Source organism: Leptopilina boulardi, unplaced genomic scaffold (assembly GCF_019393585.1).
Source record: "Leptopilina boulardi isolate dan_hultmark-lab unplaced genomic scaffold, ZJU_Lbou_2.1 LbouV2_342, whole genome shotgun sequence".
Classification (NCBI taxonomy): Eukaryota; Metazoa; Arthropoda; class Insecta; order Hymenoptera; family Figitidae; genus Leptopilina; species Leptopilina boulardi.
Genome location: NW_026137910.1, coordinates 1,464,780 through 1,476,199, shown reverse-complemented (window position 1 = coordinate 1,476,199; position 11,420 = coordinate 1,464,780). Strand labels below are relative to the sequence as shown.

The window sequence follows — 11,420 nt, the reverse complement described above, 5'->3', positions numbered from 1 at the left end:
TCTTTCACTTTTTTAAAATTTTAGACAACGTTTCGGTGGTCTGGTTCGCCACCATCATCAGGTTACTTTAATAAAAAAATATATTCAAATAAATACAACACAAATTTAAAATAAAAATTATAACATTAAAGAAAAAAATAAATTTTTACCTAATTAAAATCAATAAATAAACATCACAAAAATTTATTTTTTGTTAAATGTTATAATTTTGATTTTAAATTTATGTTGTATTTATTTAAATATATTTTTTTATTAAAGTGACCTGATGATGTGGTAGCGAACCAGACCACCGAAACGTTGTCTAAAATTTTAAAAAAGTGAAAAATTGTTTTTTCTTTTACCTTTACGTCTTGAAAAAAATCGAAAAATTAATTTATTAAATAATTATGGAAGAATAAATTAAATATTAATACTATTTTTTTATAAATAAATCTAATAATTGGATGGGATTTATAAAATAAAACAAACAATTACATAATACTGATTAATACATTTGGTTCTGGAATACATTTACTACACAAATAAAAATGTATATCATAAATACGTGTATATTGAGTATTATAAAAATTCACGAAAAATAATTTCATTATTATAGCCAATCTAACAAGAAAGGAAATCATCAAAAAAAAAAAAGAAAAATACAATTTTTAATACACACAAATCTCACATTAATACAATTTTGTATTATTTGCGACATTCATAATATTATTTGCAAAAAATTTATAATAATTTAAAATAATAATTATTAATTAATTATTATTATATTAATAATAATACTAATTAATTATCATTACCATTCAGTTTATCAATTAACGACCAATATTAACTTTTAAATAATATTAATAATAACAAAAAAAAAAAATTATAATTCTTCATTCAATATTTCAATTTGAAAATTAATTCGTAAAACTGCGAAAAATGAATGTTTTTAAAAAAATAAATTATAATTAAAATATTATAAACTACAGGACAAATAGATTATTATTTATTATTAATTAATAATAAGTTATAAATTAAAGGTAACTTATAATTGAATTAATTAATGTAACTATGTGTAAATAGTAATTAATATTTAATAATATATAATAATCTTGAAGAAAAAATCTTCTACACTAGATTTTATCAAATATATAATATTAAATATAATAATTTTAATATATCATTAGAATTCATTTTTCACAGTCATTGTCATTTTTGTATATATCCGAAAAATTCTTCATCATGAGAGTTTTTACAGTTTTCTAGAATATTGTGTATATAATATAATTATATATATATATTTAATATTTATCTCAATTTTACATTATATATATTACACATCGCTTTTTTACAAAAAAATATATTGTTTTCAAAAAATTTATATATAAATAGAGTGATATATAAATAGAATGATATAAAAATTTGAGCACTTTTTTTCAAATTTTCATATAATAATAATAATTTATGATCTTAAAATTTAATTAAGAATATATTTATAATATGTATTTATAAATCAATATTTATAAATAAAATATTTTTTCATAAATTAAATAATATATTTATGAATATTGCCTGAGTTTCATATGTATATGAAGCACTTAATAATATCACAAAAAAATTTACTGAATAAGGCACAATATTACTTTATATTATACACATGCATAGTTACGACATAGATCCTATTGCAAATTGAGGTGAACCCATTTCCATAAGAACTCTATCTAACCACTGCAATGGTCCTTTTAATTGCACTTCGATCCAACATGGTGTTGAAGTAACGTCCTGACGATGATATTCTGCTCCCCATCCTTTTACAAATGATACTCTGTAAAAAAAAATAAAAATTTACAATTAAGTAAATTAGCAAAAAAAAAAATGTTTTTGAATCGAATTCCATATTACAGAATTTTTATTTAATCAAATTTTCATTGAACGGAAAATTTTATTTACACCAACTTTTATTAAACAGAATTTTCTTTAAACTAAAATTTTATTTAACCGGATTTTTATAATGATTGTACGACATTTTCGACTTTTTCCAATTTATTTGGATCTACTTTATTTCAATTATTTAACAAATTTACGAAATTGAAGTAAGCAAATATTATGATAAACAATTTTTAAAGAAATAATTTTTTAAAATGCAAAATTCTATAATTCTTTGCCTAAAAAATATTTCTTGTAGTTTTTATTAATTAACAAATTATAAAAAAAAACATTTTTTTAAGTAAACAATTTTATAATTTTTCGTGTTGAATAAAAATTTGATTTATAATCGTTGTTGTCAAACGATTAAAAATTTTATAAAAATTCAATAATTGTTTAAAATTAAAGAAAAAATTATCACATAAAATTACCAAATATTTCAATTTAAAATCACTTAAAATTGAATTATTATCAAAAATTTCAATTGAAAAATTTTTTAAATTTAATTATTTCTAAAAAATGTCCATCTAATTTATTGAAATATATCTTTAGATATTTCAAAAAAAAAATTCTGTACAAAAAAGCACAATTCAAACGATGCTGAAGTACGCAAAGTTTATGATAAACAATTTTTAAAGAAATAATTTTTTAAAATGCAAAATTCTATAATTCTTTGCCTAAAAAATATTTCTTGTAGTTTTTATTAATTAACAAATTATAAAAAAAAACATTTTTTTAAGTAAACAATTTTATAATTTTTCGTGTTGAATAAAAATTTGATTTATAATCGTTGATGTCAAACGATTAAAAATTTTATGAAAATTCAATATTATTGTTCAAAATTAAAGAAAAAATTATCACATAAAATTACCAAATATTTCAATTTAAAATCACTTAAAATTGAATTATTATCAAAAATTTCAATTGAAAAATTTTTTAAATTTAATTATTTCTAAAAAATTTCCATCTAATTTATTGAAATATATCTTTAGATATTTCAAAAAAAAAACTCTGTACAAAAAAGCACAATTCAAACGATGCTGAAGTACGCAAAGTTTATGATAAACGATTTTTAAATAAATAATTTTTTTGAATGAATAATTCTATAATTTTGAGCTTGAAAAATATTTCTTGTAGTTTTTATTAAACAAGAAATTATAAAAAAAATATTTTTTTAGGTAAACAATTTTATAATTTCTCGTGTTAAATAAAAATTGGTTTCTAATCGTTGATCATAAACGTTGCGTAGTTCAGCATCGTCAATTCAGCACAATATTTGTTTTTTTTTTTAATATTTAACTTTTTATGTTTAAAAATATTTTTTGATTTTTTTACCCGGAATTTTTTTTTATCTTTTGGAAATTTTAATTTTAGACGTTTTAAAAATGTTTTTAAATTATTTTGCCCAGAATTTTGAGTTTTTCAAAAAGTAAATATTTGTGCACAAGTCAAGCGCCCAATTCAGCACAACATATTTTTTTTTTAAATTTTAATTTTAAACATTTTAATGTTATTAAATTATTTTTCTTGGAATTTTGAATTTTTCTTATTTAATTTTTTTTTTGCCCTAAATTTTGAATTTTTGCACAATTCAGTATAATAGATTTTTAAAATTTTTTAACGTTTTAATAATGTTTTAAAATTTTATTGCTCGCAATTTTGAGTTTTTCAACAAATGAATTTTTGGACAAATAAGCATAAACCTTGCAAAATTGGTCACAATATTTGTCTTTTTGGAAATTTTAACATTTTATATTTAAAAATGTTTCTTTGTTTTTTTGTCCAGAATTTTGAGTTTTTCAAAAAAAAAATATTTGCATTTAATTTAACACCGGATTTTTGCACTAATTTTAGCTCGGAATATTGAGTTTTTATGAGTCAAAAGTTTTGAACGTTCAAATGAACAAAATATTTTTTTCAATCTATAAATTATTAAAAATTAAAACGGCAATGTAAAATAAAACAGTAAATTAAATTAATTAATTAATTAATTAAATTAAGTTAATAACTTCTTTTTAGATATTTTAAACAATATTTTGTAATAAAATTCGTACTTAAAGATGTTACAAAAATATTTTGTTCATTTGAACGTTCAAAACTTTTGGCTCATGTGTTTTACAAAACGAATTTTTGCACAAGTCGAGTTCAATCGGGCACAAAATTTGTTTTTTGAAAAATTTAACTTTTCTGATCAAATTTCCTGGATAATGCAAATGATATAAGATTTTAGTGCAAACATGCAACAAGCATTATGTTTAATAAAAATTCGTAACTTAAAAATTTTATTAAATAATTTGTTTAAAAAGAAATTCTCTAAAATGCTAATTTGAAAAATTAAGATTCGTCGCTAAAACGAATTTTTCATGGAGATTTCGACTTTAAGGCGGAAAAAAAGTCGATTATTTAATTTAATTAGTTAATAAATATTTTACTTCAAATATCTAATGTTATTGTATATTATTTAATTTATTTTTTCATTCCTTAATAAGAATAATTCTACAAGAATATTATCAAGATAATTTATTAAGAGCCAAAAGTTTTAAACGTTCAAATGAACGAAATTTTTTTTTTCAACGAATTTTATTACAAAATATTGTTTTAAATATATCTAAACGGAAGTTATTAATTTAATAATTGTTTAATTTACTGTTTTGTTTTACATTGCCATTATAATTTTTATTAATTTATAGATTGTAAAAAATATTTCGTTCATTTGAACGTTCAGAACTTTTGACTCATAATTTATTTCGAATATTTCAAAACCGAACGAAGACAAATTTTCAAAATTTTAATTAAGTAGAACAAATATCTAAAAAAAAAAATGTTTAAGTCCTATTTAAAAAATTTTTTAAAGTCTGATTTATGCAAATAATTTGAATTTAAAAATTTAGTTAAGTTAAAAAAAATTTCGGAAAATAATTAAGTTGAAGCTTTTTTAAATAGTTGAATTTTTAAAGAAATATTAAAATTATTTAAAATAATAATTGAATTTTTAAAGAAATATTGAAATTATTAAAAATAATAATTGAATTTTGGAATTGTAAAATTTTACAGAATTGAAAATAATTTATCAAATAATTTTAGTTAAAAATTTGGTAAATATTTGAAATTAAAAAGATCAAAAGAAGATCTTGTATTGTTGTGTAATTAAAAAAAAAGACTTATTTTGTTTAAAAAATTTTGTAAAAAAAAAAAAGTCGGAAAAAGTCGGAAAAAGTCGTATAATCCAAGGCCTGTATTTTTGTAGAGAAATAAATTGAAATATAATTTATATAAGAATGAAATATAATAAAATTTCAATATAATTTACCTAATAAGGCACATTGTTGTCAACTCGTAAACAGCTTCATATCCACGATTAACCGTCTCTTGTAATAATGACCAAAATTCTTGATTGCTAAAAATTTTGAGCGAACATTTTGGTGGAATTTTACAAACAGTACTCAAATGAAATCCATGTGCTTGATTACAATTTCTCGATTGTACAAAAACTGAATAATCCGATAAGCATTTTGCATAAACTTCACCATTGACATAATGAAAACTTATACCCTTTCCAATATGTCTCCTTGTATTTTCAATAGTTGAATTTCTATTAATATTTGACAATTGCCCTAAGCAAAATCGTGCCGCATTATTTGGATGTGTAAATCCATCGACAATTATATTATGCGATTGACAATTAAAAACTTCACCAACTCGTACATTTAATTCATAATATGAAATTGTTGACCAATTTTGTGGTTCTTGATAACAAACTTGTGCAACTTGATTTGAAATAACATTTGACGTTGGATTATTCAACATTTGATTTCCATTCATTTGCTGATGTTGTTGATGTTGTTGTTGTTGTTGTTGTTGTTGTTGTTGTTGATGATGATGATGATGTTGATTATTATGATTATTATACTGCGATTGAGCGAATTGTTGCGATTGATATGGTGATTTGTCACAATTATTTGTATTTAAATATTGTGTGAAATCAGTTTGAAAATCAACGTCATTAGTGAAATTTTGTGGAATAAATGATTGCTCGAGATTTGTGAGTGATGATTCCATTGGTGGTGTTGGAAGTCCTCCGGATGTTGGAAAATCATCAGGCGATGGAAATCTGCCAGGATGTGAAAGTCCACCAGGACTTGGCATTCCGCCAGGTGAATTAGCTGAATTATTGAAACCATTATTGGAGCAGGTCATATTTTTTGGCATCACATATTCAGTGGCTGCTTGTTGAAATGGTTGAAGTGCATGATCAGGTGGATATTCCGAGTGTCTTGGCACAAGAATTGGTGGTAACATTTGAATATCAACACGTTTATAATGATAGGGATTAACGCAGACCTCGGGTTTTTTTGCATTAAATGGAAATTGACATGATTCAATGGATTTTAATTCATTGTGCGATTGTAAATCGGGCCATCGCCATACACGACAATAAATAACGTGTGGCAAACCTTTACGATGTGATACTTGTAATCGACCATCGAGACTACGTGGAATTGTTATACATTTACTTGGAACACCAGGATTACTTAATGCACGTTCCAATTCATCGAGAGAACCTTTTTTTTTCTTTAATTTTTTTACTAATGCATCGACAGCTCTTTCAGCCCATTTTTCTTCCTCGTCACCCTGCTTCCAACCAAGAAGCTTTTTTACCGCTGGATTTGTGAATGAAAAAAATTTGATGAAAGCATTTTTGTGACCCGATCCTCCTTCTTCGTCTTCCATGTTTTTTTTTGCTTTACCAAGAAGAGCTTGTGATTTTGTTCTATAAAAAAAAAATTTATTTTTGATTAATGACAATTTAGTTGAATTATTATTATTATTATTACAATTTTCTATTTATAAATTTTTAAAAATAGAATTTCATTTTTTGTACTTTTTGCAAACCTCGAAGCGCGTTCGACATTAAAAATTACATTATTTACAATTATTTAAAATTTAATTAAGAACAGTTTTTAGATTTTTTAAAAAAAATTTTCAAGTTCATTATAAAATTTTTTTAAAAAAGTTTTTCGAGTCTAATTTATGGAAATTATATCTATTATTGCATGTCAATCAGAATTTCAGTAACATTTTTGAATAGTAAATGATATAGAACTTTTACAAAGCTAAAGAACGCAACGTTTATGATAAACAATTTTTTAAAATAAAAATTCTATAATTTCTTGTCTAAAAAATATTTTTTTTCTAATTTGTTGATTAATGAAAACTACAAGAAATATTTTTTAGGCAAAAAATAAATAGAATTTTTCATTTTAAAAAATTTTTTCTTTAAAAATCGTTTATCATAAACATGGCGGTACTTCAGCTTCATTGAACTTTTATTATATCGAAATTTTATTTCGACGAATTAAAAAATTTTCGTAAATTAAACTAGGTAAAATTCATTAAAAAGGAAATTCTGATAAATAAAAATTTAGCTATGTAAAAAATCCTATTATCTTAAATATCGATATCGATTCGAAAATTCTGTTAAATTTAAATTCATTTATGTAAATCAAAATTCTGTTTAGTAAAACTTCAACTATATGAGAAAATTTTTTTTAAAATAAAAATTCTGTCAAATGGAATTTTTGCTCAATAAACATTCGTGTAAATAAGAATTTTTTAAATATGAATTTTCAAAAAATAAAAATATGACAATATGAAACTAATTTAGCTATATGTAAAAATTTGTATAAATAGAAATTTTGCCAAGTAGATTTCTAGGTAAATAGAAATTTTTCTAAAATAAGAAATTATAATACGTAAATTAAGCTTTATTAAAACTTGTCAAAAAGAAAAAAAAATTCTGTTGAATATAGGAATTTTTTTTTAATGCAAATTCTTCTAAATAAATATTATAAGCTATGCGAAATTTTTTTTAATGTAAAAATTCTACTTAATAAAAATATTGTGAATCTCAAATTATATTATGCATAAGGTGGGCCTTAAAAAAAATTGTGGACCTTAAAATTTTTCTTTTTTTTTTGAAAAAAATTTTACATTTTTAAAAAATTAAAAAATTTTTCCCCTGAAAATTAAAATTAACGTTTCATCAAAAATAAGAAACATTTCCTGTCATTAGAACAAAAATAAAAATGTAACACATGATTAATTTTGGGCCTTACAAAAAATTAAAAAACTTTTGATAAAGTTTATTTTAATTTTCGAAAGGGAAAAAGTTAATAAACTGTTAAACTTTTTTATTTTTGTTCAAATAGTATCTGTTCCATATCTTTGATAAAATTTTAAATTTTCGTCAAAAAAAAAAAATTTTTAAGTCCCACCTTAAACCATTTGTTTGGATAGGGAAAATTGACCGCAATAACAGTGTTAGAAATAGTCGATGCCATTTAAAGAAATTGAACTTTTCACACGTACGGCCCAAACGGTCCCTTGGAATCGATTTTGTTTAATAGATTTTTTTATTCCGAACAACTTTTGTATTTAACATTTTTTCCGAAGCTTGCAAATATCTCGAAAAGTACGAATTTTCGTAAAAAATGTTCAAGACAAAAGTTGTTCCAAACAAAAAGATGTACATCTTTGAAACCAAAAAAATTGGGCCCGGAGCCCAATGTTGGGCTCTACAATGAAAAAAGTGGTTTTCTTAAATGAGACCATTAATTTTCAGTATCAAATTCGTAATCCCCATGAAATTCTGCGTTCAGACATGTGGTATAAGTGCCCAAAATATTGGGCCCTATTTAAGGTAATGGGTCCAAAATTTATCTACAGATAAATAAATTTAAAAAAATCGCATCTTGGAGGGATTTTGAGATCACAGGATTAGAAATTGGAAGCTAATTTTCAAATTGGGCATAGAGCCCAATGTAAGATTCCGCGGCCCAATGTGAGGCCCACAGTAAAAAAATTAGTTGTCTTAAATAAAACCCATTAATTTTCAGTATCCAATTCGTAATCCCCATGAATTTCTGCGTTTAGACTTGTAGTAAAAGTGAAAAAAATATTGGGCCCAATGTCTGGGATTAGGCCCCAACATTTTTCGTTAAATAAATAAATTAAAAAAATCGCATTTTTAGAGGTTTTTGGGGTCACAGGATTAAAAATTCGAAGCTAATTTTCAAATTCAACACAAAGCCCAATGTAAGATTCCGCGGCCCAATGTGAGGCCCACATTAAAAAAATTAGTTGTTTTATTAAAACCCACTAATTTTCAGTATCCATTTTAGAATCCTTATGAAATTCTGGGTTTAGAATTGTAGTACAAATTCCAAAAATATTGGGCCCTCACATTGGGCTGCAGAATCTTACATTTGGGCATTGTGTCCAATTTGAAAATTAGCTTCGAATTTTTAATCCTGTGTCCCCAAAAACCCCTAAAGATACGATTTTTTAAATTTATTTAAATTAATGAAAAATGTTGGGCCTAATCCCAGACATTGGGCCCAATATTTTTTTCATTTTTACTACAAGAAAAAATGAAAATCATGGGGATTACGAGTTGGATACTGAAAATTAATGGGTTTTATTTAAGACAACTAATTTTTTTTACTGTGAGCCTCACATTGGGCCGCGGAATCTTACATTGGGCTCTATGCCCAATTTGAAAATTAACTTCGAATTTCTAATCCTGTAATCTTAAAATCCCTCCAAGATGAGATTTTTTAAAATTAATTTATCTGTAGATAAATTTTGGAACTAATATCTTGGATTGGGCCCAATATTTTGGGCACTTATACCACATGTCTGAATGCAGAATTTCATGGGGATTACGAATTTAATACTGAAAATTAGTGGTCTCATTTAAGAAAACCACTTTTTTCATTGTAGGGCCCAACATTGGGCTCCGGGCCCAATTTTTTTGGTTTCAAATATGTACATCTTTTTGTTTGGAACAACTTTTGTCTTGAACATTTTTTACGAAAACTCGTACTTTTCGAGATATTTTGTAAGTTTCCATACATTTGGAACACCCTGTATATTGAGTAGAAGAGAATTTTATGATTTGAAGTGTAATTTAAAAAGTTCCAGGAAAAGGTATTTTGTACAAATTATGGTAGTGCAAGAGGGGTTGGGACAAAACAATACAAAACTCGAAACGTTGAAATGTACAAGTAGATTTCATTCCAGATAAGAGTGGCACGGTTGAATTTTCCAAAACTATCATAAGCTCCCTCATAAATTCATCGTGCAAGTTTTTGTATTTCTCAACAACATTATATATAGGGACTTCTTGCATCGAGCATAATATAGATTGCTCAGTCCGATAGATGAAAATGAGATTAAAAATGGGTAAAACCCAATAATATATATAGTGAACCTCCACTAAAAGCAAATAAATGACAAAAACTTGTAATCTCTTTTTAAAAAAAAATTAAAATTACATCAATTTACTTTTTTCCATAAATTTACAATATTTTTTAAAAATACTATAATTTTATAAAATATTAAATAAAGACAAAAAAAAAGCTAAATTTTATTCAACATAATTCTTAGGTATTTTATATAATTTCTATTTAACCGAATTTTTAATATTAATTTTTATTTAGCAAAATTCTTATTTAACAGAATAAATTAACTATTTAATTGAATTTTTGAAAAACAGAATTTTTATTTTTGCATAAATTTTCATTTCACTATAAATTTTTAATTACAATAAAAACACAGAAATTTTGTATTAAATAAAAATATTGATAAATTAATTTTGATTAAATTGAAATCAATTATAAAAAAAAAAAAAATAAAAATGCAGTTTAATAATAAACTTATAAAATTTCTGTCACTGATATAGAAATTTATGAGTTTGAGAATATGCTTCTCGCATCTCAGTCACTTTGTAGTTATAGGTTAGGTTAGGTGCTTAAAAGTTGTCAATATTATTGTTGCATAACAAAGAACTAAATGCTTCATCTACACATAATTTTAACAAAATAATTTTTATATTATAAATCTAGCAAAAAAAACAAGCTTTATTATCAATCGAAAATTCTAATAAAAATAAATACCAATGTAAATTATCTCCTATTGAATTAGGAAAATTTGAAAAAAAAATATCTTGATTCTGGAATCAACTTTTAAGATCTAAACTTACAAAATATATATATATATATCAGATTGAAAATAAAAAGATAATGTATGTAATATATACCTTAATCTTGTAATCTTGGATATTATCTTTAGTGTGCTTGATTTTGCCGGTATATCCAGGGAAAATTAGAAAAAAGATCAGGCGTTTAAATACACAATGTCATTTTCAAAATCACTTATTAATTTCTTTATTATATTTTAATATTAACTGACAAACTATCCATGTTACGCCTCAAGTAGTCTTAAGTAATACACACGAACTAAAATACTAACTCTCCGAGAGAGTGAGTCAAATGCCACTTGTGTCGAACACTGGCGTTGTTGCCAAACTGAAAATTGGGTTCGCAAATTGAACATTGAACCTCTTCAGGCAGGTCAGGCGCGCACAAAAAGACGAAGGTTCTGGGCTTAGGTAATTCAGGTAGCAAAATAAGAGAGATATAACTGGTGTATGTAAACTGCTTCCAACTATATGC

General features: G+C 23.7%; 1 protein-coding gene across 1 annotated transcript; it reads right to left on the bottom strand.

Moving 5' to 3' along the window:
* Nucleotides 1–470: 470 nt before the first annotated feature.
* Nucleotides 471–11,289, bottom strand: LOC127285880 (mothers against decapentaplegic homolog 9-like). The gene is made up of 3 exons (XM_051312086.1): nt 11,006–11,289; nt 5,216–6,676; nt 471–1,804 (listed from the first exon to the last, which is right to left on the bottom strand). Exons 2-3 carry the CDS (start codon nt 6,634–6,636, stop codon nt 1,645–1,647), a joined length of 1,581 nt encoding a protein of 526 aa, XP_051168043.1. The 5' UTR covers nt 6,637–6,676; nt 11,006–11,289; the 3' UTR covers nt 471–1,644.
* Nucleotides 11,290–11,420: the final 131 nt, after the last annotated feature.